Consider the following 19,035-nt stretch of genomic DNA (forward strand, 5'->3'; position numbering starts at 1 on the left):
GGGTGTGATGGAGAGATTTAGTTGTGAGCAGGGGTGGGAAGGATGGAGGGATGAAAGGATGGGATGGATTTAGTTGTGAGCAGGGGTGGGAAGGATGGAAGTATGAAAGGATGGGATGGATTTAGCTGTGAGCAGGGTGGGAAGGGGTGGAGGGATGAAAGGATGGGATGGATTTAGTTGTTAGCAGGGGTGGGAAGGATGGAGGGATGAAAGGATGGAATGGCTTTAGTTGTGAGCAGGGGTTGGAAGGACGGAGGTATGAAAGGATGGATTTAGTTGTGTGCAGGGGTGGGGAGGATGGAGGGATGAAAGGATGGGATGGATTTAGTTGTGAGCAGGGGTGGTAAGGATGGAGGGATGAAGGGATGAACGGTAGAGATATACTGTATGAAGGGATGCGATGGTTTTAGTTGTGAGCAGGGGTGGGAAGGATGGAGGGATGAAAGGATGGGATGGATTTAGTTGTGAGCAGGGGTGGTAAGGATGGAGGGATGAACAGATGGGATGGATTTAGTTGTGAGTAGGGTTGGTAAGAATGACAGGATGGGATGGATTTAGTTGTGAGCAGGGTTGGTAAGAATAAAAGGATGGGATGGATTTAGTTGTGTGGAGGGGTGGTAAGGATGGAGGGATGAAAGGATGGGATGGACTTAGTTGTTAGCAGCGGTAGAAAGGATGGAGGGATGAAAGGATGAACGGTAGAGATATACTGTATGGAAGGATGGGATGGATTTAGTTGTGAGCAGGGGTGGGAAGGATGGAGGGATGAAAGGATGGGATGGATTTAGTTGTGAGCAGGGGATGGAGGGATGGGATGGATTTAGTTGTGAGCGGGGGTGGAAAGGATGGAGGGATGAACGGATGGGATGGATTTAGTTGTGTGCAGGGGTGGGGAGGATGGAGGGATGAAAGGATGAACGGTAGAGATATACTGTATGAAGGGATGCGATGGTTTCAGTTGTGAGCAGGGGTGGGAAGGATGGAGGGATGAATTGATGGGATGGATTTAGTTGTGAGCAGGGGTGGGAAGGATGGAGGGATGAGAGGATGGATTTAGTTGTGAGCAGGGATGGGAAGGATGGAGGGATGAAAGAATGGGATCAATTTAGTTGTCAGCAGGGGTGGTAAGGATGGAGGGATGGAAGGATGGGATGGATTTAGTTGTGAGCAGGTTTGGTAAGAATGAAAAGATGGGATGGATTTAGTTGTGAGCAGGGGTGGGAAGGAAGGGGGAATGAAAGGATGAGATGGATTTAGTTGTGAGCAGGGGTGGTAAGAATGAAAGGATGGGGTGGATTTAGGTGTGGGAAGGAAGGGGGGTGAAAGGATGAGATGGATTTAGTTGTGAGCAGGGGTGGGAAGGATGGAGGGATAGAGATATGATAAACTGTTTGCTTTTATCAGCTCGTTTTGTTTGGCTTTGATCATGTCACAGGTAATATTGAATTCTGTTATAGCCATCAGGACCAGGCCAGGTGGCTGTTTGGTGTGTGTCCAACACCACAGGACTAGAAAACATCACACACACAGTGTGTCCTCTCAGCTCTTCCGTCCTGAGACAGGGGGCACGGGTAAACATCATTAAGCCTACTGAATTTTTGTAAAACTGAGAGAGACAATTTTTTGATCTGATTCTGCCCTTCCCCCAGGTGACAGTGTTGATGTCATTCACAGTGTTTGAGCCAACCTGTTTGAGAGAAAGACTGGCTTTAAATGTGTTTGTTACAACGTGAGTCACCATTTCCACGGATAGAACTTAACCAGTGATGGGGGAAAAAATGAAGTTCTTATTTTCTATTTTACTCTATTCCATTCATCTATCTAATTAGAATTTGTAGATCATAATTTGTGTCATGGTAAACGTGTATTCATTCTTCTGTCCTACAGTGATAATGAAGGACAGGGCACCCTTCAGGATAACTATGCAAGTGCCTCTGTCGATGTCAAACTTCCTATCAATATTGTTGTGAAAGGGTGGGTGCATACTATTTCCTCTTCAGACAAAGTTTCAATATGACAATAGTGACGTGAGTCAGGATAAATGATCTTTACTTATTATATTTCAGGGGAGACTCCTCCCAATACATAACTTTCCCAGACGACAAGCTTCTGGAGCACATATACATGGTAGGAATAAATCCTACTGTACATGGTACTGCTGCCTACTGGTTCTGTATACATGTCTGTCTCTATCTGTTAGTATTTCAATGACACTTCTTTCAGTATCCATCCTGTTATATCTCCCCGTGTCCTATCTCCATCTCTGAGGTGGAGAATTTTGGAGATGTGGCAGCACCGGTCAATGTTACATTTGTGATTCCAGTGGAGTTGGACTCTGGTTACCTGTGGAATGTGTCTCTTCCTCAAACAGTGAGTTCAGCCTGGGTCCTTTTCATTAGGGTACACCTTTTTGACATCTTCAGCGAAAATGGGTTTTTCTTATTGGGCAAGTTTAGATAGTACCTTCGTGTTTCACTCACTTGAAGCATTTACTTTTGTTTTGTGCCCGGTCTGTAGCAGACACAGGTCATCTGACAGTATCTAAAATAGTCAAGCAGCACTTTCCTCAGTCAGTCAGCATGAAGTACCAGTGGCAGGATATGGTATTTGGTTAGTTGCATATGTCTTCTGGCATTATACGTGTACTTATTTTTGTGTGCACGTCTGTGTTTGTGCCAAAGGATAACAGCAGAGGAAAGTGTGAGAGGAAGGAGGTATTCTCTAAACAGGAAAAAAACACTCTGTTTTATCAGGTGAGTAAACTCAATAGAAACATGGGTGTTTCTCTAATCACTTGTCATTACAAGTACAGTCATTTCTACTCTAACCCTTCTGATTGGGTCTACCACAGCACTGTAGTGGGGTCATCTGTCATCTGGTTGACTGCACCATAGGACTGTCATCCAGCAATCAGCCAACCATCTTCAAGTTTGTTGGGAATATCAGTAGAAACTCAGAGGTAAGGATAATCGTAACTTCATACATACGTTTCATGTTGTTGAATAATGTATGTAAGCATATGTGTTGTATGGGCTAGATGAGGCAGCCATATACAGATTACTCTGGTATGGGTCCATGTCAAGCAGATCAGGGGCTAGATTCTATCAAATCCGTGTTAGACGACACCCGCATAGCGGTTGTTTTGGCAGTGTCAAATCAAAGCAAACTTTATTTGTCACATGCCCCGAACTCAACAAGTGTAGACCATACCGTGAAATGCTTACTTACAAGACCTTAACCAACAGTGCAGTTCAATAAGAGTTAAGAAAATATTTACCAAATAAACTAAAGTAAAAAAATAGTAACAACAATAACAAGGCTATATACAGAGGATACCGGTACCGAGTCAGTGTGCGGGGGTACAGGTTTGAGGTCATTTGTACATGTAGGTAGGGGTGAAGTGACTATGCATAGATAATAAACAGCGAGAAGCAGCAGTGTACAAAACAAAGTCTTATGGCTAGGGGACAGAAGCTGTGAAGGAGCTTTTTGGTACAAGACTTGGCACTCCGGTACTGCTTCCCGTGTATGACTCTATGACTATGACAATTTTATGGGCTTTCCTCTGACACCACCTATTATATAGGTCCTGGATGGCAAGAAGCTTGGCCCCAGTGATGTACTGGGCCTTATGCACTATGCTTTGTCACGCCTTACGGTCAGATGCCGAGCAGTTGCCAACCCAGGTGGTGATGCAACCGGTCAGGATGTTCTCGATGGTGCAGCTGTAGAACTTTTTGAGGATCTGGGGATCCATACCAAATCATTTCAGTCTCATTGTCTTGGTGTTTTTGGACCATGATAGATCGTTGGTGATGTGGACACCAAGGAACTTGAAACTCTCGACCCGCTCCACTACAGCCCAGTTGATGTTAATGGGGGCCTGTTCGACCTGCATTTTCCTGAAGTCCACAGGACACTCCCTGTGTCATCAGCAAACTTAATGATGGTGTTGGAGTCATGTTTGGCCATGCAGTCGTGGGTGAACAGGGATTACAGGAGGGGACTACGTACACACCCCCGAGGGGACCCACACCCCCGAGGGGCCCCTTACCACCATCAGGAAGTCCAGGATACATTTGCAGAGGGAGGTGTTCAGTCCCATGGTCCTTAGCTTAGTGATGAGCTTTGAGGGCTCTATGGTGTTGAATGCTGAGCTGTAGTCATTATGAACAGCATTCTCACATACAGTTGAATTCGGAAGTTTACATACACTTACAGTATATCACAAAAGTGAGGACACCCCTCACATTTTTGTAAATATTTGAGTATATCTTTTCATGTGACAACACTGAAGAAAATACACTTTTCTGCAATCTAAAGTAGTGAGTGTACAGCTTGTATAACATTGTAAATTTGCTGTCACCTCAAAATAACTCAACACACAGCCATTAATGTCTAAACCGCTGGCAACAAAAGTGAGTACACCCCTAAGTGAAAATGTCCAAATTTTGTGTGGCCACCATCATTTTCCAACACTGCCTCTTGGGCATGGAGTTCACCAGAGCTTCACAGGTTGCCACTGGAGTCCTCTTCCACTCCTCCATGACGACATCACGGAGCTGGTGGATGTTAGAGACCTTGCACTCCTCCACCTTCTGTTTGAGGATGCCCCACAGATGCTCAATAGGGTTTAGGTCTGGAGACATGCTTGGCCAGTCCATCACCTTTACCCTCAGCTTCTTTAGCAAGGCAGTGGTCGTCTTAGAAGTGTGTTTGGGGTCGTTATCATGTTGGAATACTGCCCTGCGGCCCAGTCTCAGAAGGGAGGGGATCATGCTCTACATCAGTATGTCACAGTATGTCACAGTTGGCATTCATGGTTCCTTCAATGAACTGTAGCTCCCCAGTGCCGGCAGCACTCATGCAGCCCCAGACCATGACACTCCCACCACCATGCTTGACTGTAGGCAAGACACACTTGTCTTTGTACTCCTCACCTGGTTGCCAACACACACGCTTGACACCATCTGAACCAAATACATTTATCTTGGTCTCATCAGACCACAGGACATGGTTCCAGTAATCCATGTCCTTAGTCTGCTTGTCTTCAGCAAACTGTTGGCGGGCTTTCTTGTGCATCATCTTTAGAAGAGGCTTCCTTCTGGGACGACAGCCATGCAAACCAATTTGATGCAGTGTACGGCGTATGGACTGGGCACTGACAGGCTGACCCCCTACCCCTTCAACCTCTGCAGCAATGCTGGCAGCACTCGTACGTCTATGTCCCAAAGACAACCTCTGGATATGATGCTGAGCACGTGCACTCAGCTTCTTTGGTCGACCATGGCTAGGCCTGTTCTGAGTGGAACCGCTGTATGGTCTTGGCCACCGTGCTGCAGCTCAGTTTCAGGGTCTTGGCAATCTTCTTATAGCCCAGGCCATCTTTATGTAGAGCAATAATTATTTTTTTAAGATCCTCAGAGAGTTCTTTGCTATGAGGTGCCATGTTGAACTTCCAGTGACCAGTCAGTATGAGGGAGTGTGAGAGCGATGACACCAAATTTAACACACCTGCTCCCCATTCACACCAGAGACCTTGTAACACTAACGAGTCATATGACACCGGGGAGGGAAAATGGCTAATTGGGCCCAATTTGGACATTTTCACTTAGAGGTGTAGTCACTTTTGTTGCGAGCCGTTTAGACATTAATGGCTGTGTGTTGTTATTTTGAAGAGACAGCAAATTTACACTGTTATACAAGCTGTACACTCACTACTTTACATTGTAGCAAAGTGTCATTTCTTCAGTGTTGTCACATGATACTCAAATATTTACAAAAACGTGAGGTGTGTACTCACTTTTGTGATATACTGTAGGTTGGAGTCAACGGCTGTGAGAATTTTTCTACAATATTCACATGTTGACACCCTTACGATCTATGACTGTCTAGCTGGCTGGGTTTAGTATATTTACTGACCCATACCAGTGACAAACCTAACTATGTTATCAACATATGGCAGAACACAAACAAAATCTAGCTCACTTATTTTGCCAGCAAGAAAGAAATAGCCACAAATTCATTCAGAAACAAGGGAAGAGAATAGCTAGCCATTGCAAGAAACATTTATAATCCCATTGAGCAAAATTCACAATCCACCCCTCCAAATAAAGCCTGGCTCTGGGGCTTATCAGAAATAGTTGCTACACTCCATTTAAAGGTAATTTCTGATTGTGCCAATGTAACAGATGTGAAATGGCTAGCTAGTTAATAGTGGTGCGCGCTAATAGCATTTCAATCGGGTGAAGTCACTCGCTCTGAGACCTGCTCTGAGACCTGAAGTAGTTGTTCCCCTTGCTCTGCAAGGGCCGTGGCTTTAGTGGCGCGATGGGTAACGATGCTTCGTGGGTGACTGTTGTCTGTGTGCAGAGGGTCCCTGGTTCGGGCGAGGAGAGGGACGGAAGCTATGCTGTTACACCAACATATGCAGCATTTTACCATGAATGTGATCTCCGCTATCGCAGGATCATTGCCTTTAAATTCCTATCATGCTATAGCGATGAACTTCGGCGATACGGATTGAATCGAGCCCTATACTTTCTATCGCCATTTTGAACTTCTAACATGGTAGGGCTAATATGGAAGGGAGTGCTTTGTGACACACAAGAGCAGCCGCTCACCTATTTGTCAGCTTCTACCGCAGTTCCACCTCCAACACAGCCAAAATGCCAACGCGGGTTAGCGCTCCATCTGATTGAATCGAGGCCGAGATTCACGTTATGATTTGTTGTGGTTCAGTTTCAGTAGTGTTGTTTGTTTCCCAGGATTCAGCGGTGCAGGTGGAGGTGGTCAGTTGGGGGTCGCTGTCCTTCGACCAGAGTGTCTACTCCCAGTACCCTGCCGTTGGTTCTCAGAGTGTGAAGGTGAGCCAATCATTTCAGATGCTCTCTAAGGGCTCTATTCCATCAGATCCTCTTTAGCCCACATATGCATAGTGGTTGTTTTGGCGGTTGGAACTGCGTTGCCATTGGTTGCATGGAGTCGCGTTAAGAGGAATCCCATGCAGTCTTGTTTACAAGTTCAAACATTGAAATGTAGATGTAATCTACACCTCGATTAGGCTGATAGAAATACATATTATTTTGTTTCATGATTTTCAATTTGAGCACATTATTTCTAATGTGCTTCATGATAATGATCTTTCTCATTTCTTCCACTCACTCTTCTAGATTCTGTCCATTCTGGAGACAACTCCTGAATCCCACACTGCTCTCATTGCTTCTATCAGTGTTGTGTTTTCACTGTTGCTACTGATGATAATCTCTGGGTTTCTCTACAAGGTGAGACACTCCTCTAACCCTAAATCCTAACATAACCCTAGCCTCATGCCCGCATTCCAGTTCAACCCCAACCGCAACCACAATCCTAACCCTGTCTGGTTCAGTGGTTCTGGAGTGGGGAGGAGGGAGTGGGAGGTGACACCCTATTCCCCTCCCAATGATGTCTGTACGAACAACATTATGTATACATCATACAACCATATAAATATTTATTGACTAAAGACTATTGCTTTTTTCTCAGAAGGGTTTTTTCAAGAGCAGAAGAATTGCCTCTGGTGGTGTTGATTATAGTCCAGCTGCTCCTGGTCGGACTACAGCCCCTGATGATGACCATGGTCTGACCGCTGATATTAGCTCACTGGAGGAGAACACCCTGTAGCCCAGTGGCGGTCAGTGCCGTTTAAGTTGAGGGAGGAAGATTATTTTCATGCGCATGGCCTTATTTCTATTACAGCATATTGGATGACTGTTTTTCATATTCCATTCACCCAGTTCAATGTAACATTGGATAGGTTTAGGCTACTACATGATACTAGAATATTCCCTGTACACATCATGAGGGTTCTACAACCTAGCCTATGAATGAAAGCTTACAACGTAGGTGCACACAGGTCAAGAGACACATTTGAAGTGACAGACTGTGACACATGGCCATCAGTGACACCTTACACACTCTTGCCTTCATCTAGCTGATACAAGGTGTAGACATTAGTCCAACATTTGCAAACAAAAGTTTCTAATGGACAAATTCAAGTATTTTTATCCCCGTTTTGTTCCGTTTAAGAAACGTATTTCAACAGAATCGCGGAATGAATCACGCGTATACACAGTTCACTTTCATAGCAGTCACGTTGTAATCCTGGGTCCTGTGTGGCTCAGTCGGTAGAGCATGGCGCTTGCAACGCCAAGCGTCGTGGGTTCGATTCCCGCTGGGACCACCCATATGTAAAAAAAGTAGTGGCCCCAGCCGACTTGTAAGTCGCTTTGGACAAAAGCGTCTGCTAAATGGGATATATTTAATCCTTCTCGCATCCATGCACTCTTCTCCTCTCACCTCTTCCCTTCACTTGTGGACTCCAATGCACATCAGCTGTATGTGGCCAGGTGAAAATAGCTTTCCAAGCCAAACCGCTACACACAGCCTATAGCTAATAGAACTAACATGTTAATAAACCCGCTACAATCATGCAGTAATGTTAGTGTGCAGTCAGTCATTTAAAAAAATCAAACCTTTTATTTAACTAGGCAAGTCACTAAAGAACAAATTCTTATTTTCAATGATAATAATAATACTTGTAAAGCCCCCCCGGCCAACTCCTCCCCTAACCCAAACGGTGCTGGGCCAATTGTGTGCCGCCCTATGGGACTCCCAATCACGGCCAATACTCCCGATACAGCCCGGGATTGAACCTGGGTCTGTAGTGATGCCTCTAGCACTGTAATGCAGTGCCTTAGACCGCTGCGCCACTCGGGAGGCCATAAGCCGTTATACCGGTGGGCCTTGGTGGCAATAAATTAGTAATACCATAAGCTTACCTTGACTTGGAAGAGTTCAGGTGTTGTGTTGGAAAGTCATAGCCAATTTTCGCCTAAAATGACATACTCAAATCGAACTGCCTGTAGCTCAGAACCTGAAGCAAGGATATGCATATTCTTGATACCATTTGAAAGGAAACACTTTGAAATTTGTGGAAATGTGAAATTAATGTAGGAGAATATAACACATTATATCTGCTAAAAGATAACACAAAGAAAAAAAAACGTGTTTAAAAATATATGTTTTTTATCATCTTTGAAACGCAAGAGAAGGGCCATTACATGACTTAGAACTCTAGGCACAATTTAGATTTTGGCCACTAAATGGCAGCAGTGTATGTGCAAAGTTTTAGACTGATCCAATGGACCATTGCATTACTGTTCAAAATGTTGTATCAAGTCTGCCCAAATGTGCCTAATTGGTTTATTGATAGATTTTCAAGTTCATAACTGTGCACCCTCCTCAAACAATAGCATGGTATTATTTCACTGTAACAGCTATTGTAAATTGGACAGTGCCGTTAGATTAACAGGAATTTAAGCTTTCTACCCATATAAAACATGTCTATGTCCTGGGAAAGGTTCTTGTTACTTACAATGTCATGCTAATCACATTAGCGCATGTTAGCTCAACTGGCACGGGGGGCGATCCTGTAGAGGCTCTGGCTAACATAGCATCCCTCTGTTTGAGCAGGGTGTTTCAGTAGGCTAAACTAGCTAGCTGCATTTGCTGGCTAAGTAAGTGAAACTGAAAGTGAATTTAATTTATTTATTTTCTATCCCTTTTTCTCCCCAATTTTGTGGCATCGAATTGTTTAGTAGCTACTATCTTGTCTCATCGCTACAACTCCCGTACAGGCTCGGGAGAGACAAAGGTTGAAAGTCATGCGTCCTCCGATACACAACTCAACCAAGCCGCACTGCTTCTTAACACAGCGCCATCCAACCCGGAAGCCAGCCGCACCAATGTGTCGGAGGAAACACGTGCACTTGGCAACCTTGGTTATAGCGCGCACTGCACCCAGCCGGCCCCAGGAGTCGCTGGTGCGCGATGAGACCGGCCAAACCCTCCCTAAACCGGGCAACGCTAGGCCAATTGTGTGTCGCCCCACGGACCTCCCGGTCACGGCCGGTTACGACAGAGCCTGGGCGCGAACCCAGAGTCTCTGGTGGCACAGCTGGCGCTGCAGTACAGCGCCCTTCACCACTGCGCCACCTGGGAGGCCCGAAAGTGCATTTTTGGTGGGAAATCTCTCTCTTTCTCTTTTGCTTCTCCTTCATTTTGGAAGATATACATTTGTTAAAATCTGGTGAACTATTGTCTTTCTCTCTCTGAGTCAACTACTCACCACATTTTATGCACTGCAGTGCTAGCTAGCTGTAGCTTATGCTTTCAGTACTATATTAATTATCGGATCCTTTGATTGGGTGGATAACATGTCAGTTCATGCTGCAAGAGCTTTGGCAGGCTGCTGGACGTCCTCCGGAAGTTTTCATAATTACTGGAAGGGGTTGAGAACCATGAGCCTCTTAGGTTTTGTATTGAAGTCAATGTACCCAGAGTAAGACGGAAGCTAGCTGTCCTCCGGCTACACCATGGTTCTACCCTATAGAGTGCTGTTCTGGTTACTGTAGACCTTCTTTGCAAAATAGTGTTTTAATCAATTATTTGGTGACATGGTTATATTTAATATAGTTTTATCTAAAGGATAAATTTTTAAAAATATTTTATCAAATTCACTGAGGAGGATGGTCCTCCCCTTCCTCTTCTGTGGAGCCTCCACTGCTTTAGCTGTATTCCCGGCTGACCCACCCAGCCACCTTAGCCTTTCTGATACCTCTGTCATTATGATTCTCTCCCGAAGTGTGCACTTATACTTAAAAGGAATGGATTGGTATGAAGAATATGGTGGAAACCTGTTTTTTTTGCCTGTTTTGCATGTTATTTTGGCATTCATATGTGTCACAGATCAGTTTGCAAACAATGTCAAATAAAAATAATATTGACTTAATAAAGCTGCATACAAACATGGTCTCTTTTTTGCTTTATTTCAGCTTAGCTCAATGCTTTCTGTGGTGGTGGGGCAGCCAGCGGAAAATATGGAGCGTAAAGTTCTCTAGTTGCGCTGTGATTGGCTTAGTGTTCTGTCACTCATGGAAAAAATACGTCACCGCAAAATCTACTAGCTCCGACTGGGAAAATAATTTTGATAATAATCATCCAACGCGGAATTCCAAGTTGAGATTTTTCTAGAGCCCACGAGGACTGCCGCGCCGCACCACCTTTCTGCTCAAGGGAGCACAGCAGAAGGTGAGTCCAATAAATTGTAATATTCCTCATAACTTAACTACTGTTCTGACTTGATGGTGCACATGTAGCCTATAACATGTTTAGAGAAATGTAATCATAGAATATTGTGAGAACTTTCATTCTCTGTTTATATGCCCCCTTTATTTGTCCTAAGGTTCTGACTTGGTGTACTGAGAGAATACTGCAAGAACATCCCATGAATTCTGTCACTATACATTTCAAAAGTGCTGAACAAATAGTTATGACGACATCCGTACTAGCTCGCTCAAGAATGTCTTAAACGAAATAAGGTTCCCTAAATGCAATAGTTTGTACGGCTCAATTGTCAGTAGAAACCACATTTGTTTAAGCAAGTCAGCCATATCAGCTATGTTTTTTTTAAATGCAGTATATGGGGCTGTATAAACTGTTTTGCTGCCAGACAAGACTCCGCTGATAGCCAGGTGTAGCAGTGGTAAGGATTCACTCCATGGTGCTGGAAAGAAAGCTATGCTGTTGGGACAGCTGTATGTAGGCCCTAAAAGTTTGTGGGCACCGTTTCTCACCGTTATAGTGCAATTAATGTATTATGGAGTGGCTTTGCTGGCATGTATTCAAATATAAAAAAACGTTTTAGTTTGCCCCACCAACATTTACATGCTAAAATTGCCACTGCCTCCAGCCATGCTTGACCAAATCCAATGCATGAGGGGAGTGAACACGTGCTGGAGAAGGGTAGAGAATCAGAACGCAAACCTGCTGAACCCCTCTGGTGTAACTTTCTCCTCAGGTGCTTATCTGTGATTAACGAGGTCTATCTGAAATCCTTTGTGAAGAGCCACAGCCGTCAGAGTAGCGAGCTTCACAGAACTGAAGCAGAGGCATTCCTTTTGTGGACAATATTAAGTTATACTTTTTATGATACAATGTCTTTCATATACTGTACAATTCCTTTCATCCATTTCTTTGTTAGAAGTCCTAAGGTTTATCTTACAGGATGTAATGAAAATATAAAACGATATGACCAAACAAGTTCTTCCTTTATTATCATCAATGCTACATTCATTTCGACATTAACATGATTGAAGAAGTAGCCACAAGCCAATCTCTATTGATTACGGTACATATTCAGCAACACGACATACCGGTGCGACCATTAAATTAATTTTAGAAATAGACCTGCAACCCCTGGCAAAGGCAATTGGAATATCAGGCACTAGAGTTGTTTGTTGGTGGTTGAGTTTGTGTGCTGCACCACTATTCCTGCAGGCTTGTCAAAATAGACTTTCACAAACAGGCAGGCCCCAAAAATATTTACGTAAAACCGTGAGTTACACGCACTCAAACTCTGAGTATAATCCTTTCCATATGAAGACAAATGTAGAATACATAAAACAGTAGGGAACAAATGATCACCGTGCACAAACGAGTGAAGTGGTGAAAAAAAAAGATCATCAAGGACAACAACCACCCGAGCCACTGCCTGTTCATCCAGAAGGCGAGGTCAGTACAGGTGTATCAAAGCTGGGACCGAGAGCTTCTATCTCAAGGCCATCAGACTGTTAAACAGCCACCGCTAACATTGAGTGGCTGCTGCCAGCATACTGATCAATCTCTAACCACTTTAGTGATACATTACATCCATTTTTTTTTTAAATTAGTCACTTAAAAAAAATGCCACTTTAAAAAGGTTTTCATACCCTACATTACTCATCTCATATGTATATACTGTATCTTGTCTATGCCGTTCGGCCATCACTCATCCATATATTTATATGTAGATATTCTTCTTCATTCCTTTACACTTGTGTGTGAAATTTTAGATTACTTGTTAGATATTACTGCATGGTCAGAACTAGAAGCAGAAGCATTTCACTACACTCTCATTAACATCTGCTAACCATGTGTATGTGACAAATAAAATTTGATTTGAAAACAGAAGGGCAGAGGGTTGATTGCACGGAATGTGACACCTGACCACAATATTAAAGGTCAACTGTCAAAGGACATTAGAACATACAACAAATAACTAGTAGGGTAGAGACCATGGGTGACTGAAATGGCACCCTATTTTCCCTTGCATGCCATTTCAGATGGAGGCCATTTGTGAGTGCAGCACACACAACTCTGTACATATCAGGTTATTAACAGGTAGAGAGAATTTAGTCACAATGAACACAAAATGATGCATTCAAAGATCCCAGATACAAGGCTGATGTCACTATACTTCCTCAAACTGTCCTTCCTCAGAATTGTCCCAAACAGTCTCAGCAACCCAGAACCAAATCTCAACTTCAAACAAAAACCTTCAAAGTAACTTGGTCTCTCCCCACATCTTAGTCATTTGATAAAATACCACCATGCACATATGCTTAGTTCCAAATGAGATCCTGGACAGATAAAGACTACAGAACATATTATTTAAAAAGGCCATAAATATAGTAAAAGTAAAACAGACTTTACATTCAGTAAATCAACAGTCAGAACCATGTAGTTGATCCGCTTGGCTTGTGATGCATTGTGACGTTGAGGATTGAAGAATTACGTTTTTTTTCTGCAGTGGGTCTGAGACAATGGGAGAATCTCAATTGCATACTACTTGCATCCTCTCTCCTCGCCTCCTTCAAGAAATCCAAAGTTACCTGCTCTGACCTTCTCCTCCAATGGGTTTTGAGAAAGAGGCGAGGACATGAGAAGTATGCAGTGGAGATTCTCACAGAGCCCATTCCCACCCTTTTCCCATTATCGTGCCAACCCAAACCGTACTGGCTCAGATTTTGGTTACACATTTTCCTTTCTAGCGTGGTTTCAGCCAGTACAGTACAGCTTGGATTGATTCAGTAGTGTGAAAAGGACCTCTCTCTCAGGGAGTAGTATGTTTCTGTCAGTGTTATAAATGTTCTATGAGTTGGTTTAGAAACCCAGAGGGTGAGGAGCGACGATGCCTCCATTCTCCACTACGGCAGCAGATATGGCCTTCATGTTCTTAAAGACCTGGGTGGTGGAACTCGACTTCAGGTCCTTGACGTTCTTCATGATCCTGTCATAGGCCTGGTGGAGGAGAGGGGGCAGAGATGAGACTTGTGTATGTACAGTGTGCACACACAATATAGTGTCAAGAAAAAATGTGTGAACCCTTTGGAAATACCTGATTTCCGCATACATTGGTCATAGGGGCGGCAAGTAGCCTAGTGGTTAGAGCGTAGGACTAGTAAACAAAAGGTTGCAAGATCGAATCCCCGAGCTGACGAGGTAAAAATATGTTGTTCTGCCCATGAACAAGGCAGTTACCATAGGCCAATGGTGGCAATAAATAGGCCAACCGGGAACCCATTGTTCCCCAGTAGGCCTTCACTGAAAACAAGAATTTGATCTTAACTGACTTGCCTAGTTAAATAAAAGGTTAAAACAAATTGATAATATTTTCTTTATCTAACCAGGTCGGCCAGTTGTCTTGATTAAACTTGGGAATTCATTTTTCCGTCGATGATAACAGGCTGTCCAGGCCCTGAGGCAGCCCCAAACCATGATGCTCCCTCCACCATACTTTACAGTTGGGATGTTTTAATTTTGGTGTGCTGTGCCTTTTTTTCTCAACACATAGTGTTGTGTTCTTTCCAAACAACTCAACTGTAGTTTAATCTGTCCACAGAATATTTTGCCAGTTGCGCTGTGGAACATCCAGGTGCACTTTTGCAAACTTCAGACATGCAAGCAAATGTTATTTTTGGACAGCAGTGGCTTCTTCTGTGGTGTCTTCCCATGAACACTATTCTTGTTTTTGTGTTTTACGTATCGTAGACTCGTCAATAGCATGTTCCAGAGATTTCTGTAAGTCTTTAGCTGACACTAGGATTCTTCTTAATCTCATTGAGCGTTCTGCGTTGTGCTCTTGCAGTCATCTTTGCAGGACGGCCACTCCCTAGGGAGAGTAGCAACAGTGCTGAACTTTCCATTTATAGACAATTTGTCTTTCTGTGGACTGATGAACATCAAGGCTTTTAGAGATACTTTGTAACCCTTTCCAGTCAACAATTCTTAATCTTAGGTCTTCTGAGATCTCTTTTGTTCAATGTATGGCTCACATCAGGCAATGCTTCTTGTGAATAGCAAACTCAAATTGTGTGAGTTTTTTTTAATATGGCAAGGCAGCTCTAACCAACATCCCCAATCTCGTCTCATTGACTGGACTACAGGTTAGCTGACTCCGGACTCCAATTAGCTTTTGGAGAAGTCATTATCCTAGGGGTCCACATACTTTTTCCAACCTAAACTGTGAATGTTTAAATTATGTATTCAATATAGACAAGAAAAATACAATAATTTGTGTGTTAATAGTCACTGCGTGTCTACTGTTGTGACCTAGATGATCAGATCAAATTTGATGACCAATTTATGCAGCTGATTTTTTATGGAATATCTACATAGGCACACATTATCAGCAACCATCACTCCTGTGTTCCAATGGCACATTGTGTTAGCTAATCCAAGTTTATCATTTTAAAATGCTAATTGGTCATTAGAAAACCCTTTTGCAATTATGTTAGCACAGCTGAAAACTGTTGTTCTAATTTAAGAAGCAATAAAACTGGCCTTCTTTAAACTAGTTGAGTATCTGGAGCATCAGCATTTGTGGGTTCGATTACAAGCTCAAAATGGCCAAAAACAAATAATTTTTTGAAACTCAGTCTATTCTTGTTCTGAAAAATGAAGGCTATTCCATGTGAGAAATTGCCAAGAAACTGAAGATCTCGAACAACGCTGTGTGCTACTCCCTTCACAGAACAGCTTAAACTGGTTCTAACCAGAATAGGAGTGGGAGGCCCTGAGCAAGAGGACAAGTACAACTGAGCAAGAGGACAAGTACATTAGACTGTCTAGTTTGAGAAACAGATGCCTCAAGTCCTCAATTGGCAGTTTCATTAAACAGTACCCACAAAACACCAGTCTCAACGTCAACAGTGAAGAGGCGACTCCGGGATGCTGGCCTTCTAGGCAGAGTTCCTCTGTCCAGTGTCTGTTGTTTTGCCCATCTTAATCTTTTCTTTTTATTGGCCAGTCTGAGAAATGGCTTTTTCTTTGCAACTCTGCCTAGAAGGCCAGCATCCCGGAGTCGCCTCTTCACTGTTGACGTCGAGACTGGTACGTGTTTTGCCGGTACTATTTAATGAAGCTGCCAGTTGAGGACTTATGAGGCGTATGTTTCTCAAACTAGGCACTCATGTCCTCTTCAACGCTCCTCCACCAAATTTTGCAGTTGGAGCGAGACACTCTGGCTTGTAGGCCTCTCCAGGTTTCGCACTCAATGTGACATTTGGTGGAGGATCGATGATGATCTGGGGGTGCTTCAGCAAGGCTGGAATTGGGCAGATTTATCTTTGCTTCCTTCTGCTCTGCCAATGTTCCCCAACTCTGAGGATTGGTTTTTCCAACAGGACAATGCTCCATGCCACACAGCCAGGTCAATCATGGTGTGGATGGAGGACCACCAGATCAAGACCATGTCATGGCGAGCCCAATCTCAAGACCTGAAGCCCATTGAAAACCTCTGGAATATGATCAAGAGGAAGATGGATGGTCACAGGCCGAGCTGCTTGAATTTTTGTGGCCTAAAGTCACCCAACATCAATGTGAAAGACTGGTGTAGAGCTTGCCAAGACACATGAAAGCTGTGATTGAAAATCAGGGTTATGCCACCAAATATTGATTTCTGAACTCTTCCTAAGTTAAAACATTAGTATTGTATTGTTTAAAAATGAATATTAAATGATTTTCTTTGCATTATTCGAGGTCTGACAACACTGCATCTTTTTTGTTATTTTGACCAGTTGTCATTTTCTGCAAATAAATGCTCTAAATGACAATATTTCTATTTGGAATTTGGGAGAAATGTTGTCAGTAGTTTATAGAATAAAACAAAACATTTCATTTTACCCAAACACTATAAATAGTAAAACTAGAGAAATGGATCATTTTGCAGTGGTCTCTTAATTTTTTCCAGAGCTGTGCGTGAGTGAGAGAGAGACACTTGCCTCGATACACCAGGTTTCACACAGGATCTTCTCATGCTGGGCAGAGGCATGACCCTGGCTCAGAGAGCGGGAAGCCCTGAAAGAGAGAACGAGAGAGGGAGATATCATTCCAATTCATGCTTTCATCTTTTTCACAGAATATAGCATGTTACACAAATGTCAACCTATATTTCTACTGGGGTCGTTCCAAACCCACCATCTCATATTGTTCTGAAATAGTTTCTGTAGTTAGAAACAGATAAGATTAGCATTCCTGTAACAACATTTCTGAGAATCTAAGCTAATTGATTCAATCCAAATTGCCCATTTTAATTTATAGGATTCATATAATGTATTGTTAAGTCATCCTAAGTAAAGCATTCTCGGGGAATTTTATGTTTGTTTTTTATCCTGTTCAGAGAAATCTGTCATTGAAGTTTAGGTTTAATTCCTATCCTACATCCTGATATTACCAGGTTCTAACGTCTAGATGGTTCTGTTCCCCCCTCAATGTTAACGGGATAGTTTACTCAAAATACAAAACAACATATTGGTTTCCTTCGTCTATGGACAAGGTATGACAGCAACCCAAGCTTTGATGATGTATTCCTGGCCACTGTTTCAAATGCTAACATTTTAGCACTTGTGGCACAAATCCAATACAAGTCAATGATTTATATTAGCATTTCCCGCTTCATATACAAATCTAAGTAGCATAATTTTGATACTTTAGGAGGATTTGAACACGAATCGTAACAATACTAATATATATACCATTGACTCGCAGTGGATTTGTACCACAAAAGCTGAAAAGCTATAATTTGAAATAGTTTCCAACAAAACCAAAGCATGGGTCGCCGTCATACACTATGCAGCGCATTCAAAAAGTATTCAAACCCCTTCACCTTTTCCACATTTTGTTACATTACAGCCTTAATCTAAAAGGAGTAAAAAAATATCTATATTTTTTTAACTCATCTACACACAATATCCCATAATGACAAAGCGAAAACAGTTTTTTTGAGAAATGCCTATTTACATAAGTACTCAGACCCTTTGAGCTCCGGTGCATCATGGTTTCATTGATCATCATTGAAAGTCCACCCATGGTAAATTCAATTGATTGGACATGATTTGGTAAGGCATACACTAGTCTAGATAAAAAAGGTCCCACAGTTGACAGTGCATGTCAGAGCGAAAACCAAGCCATGTGGTTCGAAGGAATGTCCGTTGAGCTCCACGACAGGATTTTGCCTCGGAAGGGTACCAAAGCGTTTCTGCAGCAATGAAGGTCCCCAAGAACACAGTGGCCTCCATCATTCTTAAATGGAAAAAGTCTGGAACCACCAAGATTCTTCCTAGAGCTGGCACCAAACTGAGAAATCGGGGGAGAAGGGCATTGGTCAAGGAGGTGACCAAGAAACAAATGGTCACTCTAACAGCGCTCTAGAGGTCCTCTGTGGAGATTGGAGACCCTTCCATAAGGACAACCATATCTGCAGCACTATCAATCAAGCACATGACCGCCTGCTAAGGCACCTCAAGACTGACTATAGAAACAAGTCTCTGGTTTGAGGAAACCAAGATTGTACTCTTTGGCCTGAATGCCAAGGGTCACATATGGAAGAAGCCTGGCACCATCTCTACAGTGAAGCATGGTGGCAGCATCATGCTGTGGGGATGTTTTTCAGCGGCAGGGACTAGGAGACTAGTCAGGATCAAGGGAAAGATGAACGGAACAAAGTACAGTGAGATACTTAATGAAACCCTGCTCCGGAACATTCAGGCCCTCAGACTGAGGCAAAGGTTCACCTTCCAAAAGAACAACGACCCTAAGCACACAGCCAAGACAATGCAGGAGTGGCTTCAGGACAAGTCTCTGTGAATGTCTTTGAGTGGCTCAGCCAGAGCAGAG

The 19,035-nt window shown here is 43.1% G+C and overlaps 2 protein-coding genes across 3 annotated transcripts in view; one reads left to right on the forward strand and one right to left on the reverse strand.

The window, feature by feature from the left end:
- The window catches only part of LOC135514677 (integrin alpha-X-like), a 69,769-nt gene extending 58,922 nt beyond the window's left edge, over positions 1 to 10,847 (forward strand). Inside the window, exons 21-30 of one of the 2 annotated variants that reach the window (XM_064938181.1) lie at positions 1,458 to 1,571; positions 1,650 to 1,729; positions 1,888 to 1,974; positions 2,067 to 2,127; positions 2,269 to 2,370; positions 2,682 to 2,753; positions 2,852 to 2,959; positions 6,768 to 6,866; positions 7,173 to 7,283; positions 7,525 to 10,847. In XM_064938181.1, the coding sequence (XP_064794253.1) occupies positions 1,458 to 1,571; positions 1,650 to 1,729; positions 1,888 to 1,974; positions 2,067 to 2,127; positions 2,269 to 2,370; positions 2,682 to 2,753; positions 2,852 to 2,959; positions 6,768 to 6,866; positions 7,173 to 7,283; positions 7,525 to 7,662 (972 nt within the window). In that variant the 3' untranslated portion in view covers positions 7,663 to 10,847. The remainder of the gene's footprint in view (positions 1 to 1,457; positions 1,572 to 1,649; positions 1,730 to 1,887; positions 1,975 to 2,066; positions 2,128 to 2,268; positions 2,371 to 2,681; positions 2,754 to 2,851; positions 2,960 to 6,767; positions 6,867 to 7,172; positions 7,284 to 7,524) is intronic. The other variant, XM_064938182.1, reaches the window with a different exon arrangement.
- Positions 10,848 to 12,130: 1,283 nt separating this feature from the next.
- Positions 12,131 to 19,035, reverse strand: part of acadvl (acyl-CoA dehydrogenase very long chain) — a 39,707-nt gene continuing 32,802 nt past the window's right edge. Inside the window, exons 19-20 of the mRNA XM_064938183.1 lie at positions 17,142 to 17,217; positions 12,131 to 14,160 (exon numbers count right to left, since the gene is read on the reverse strand). Of these exons, the coding sequence (XP_064794255.1) occupies positions 14,023 to 14,160; positions 17,142 to 17,217 (214 nt within the window). The 3' untranslated portion in view covers positions 12,131 to 14,022. The remainder of the gene's footprint in view (positions 14,161 to 17,141; positions 17,218 to 19,035) is intronic.

This window comes from Oncorhynchus masou, chromosome 26 (genome assembly GCF_036934945.1).
Source record: "Oncorhynchus masou masou isolate Uvic2021 chromosome 26, UVic_Omas_1.1, whole genome shotgun sequence".
Classification (NCBI taxonomy): Eukaryota; Metazoa; Chordata; class Actinopteri; order Salmoniformes; family Salmonidae; genus Oncorhynchus; species Oncorhynchus masou.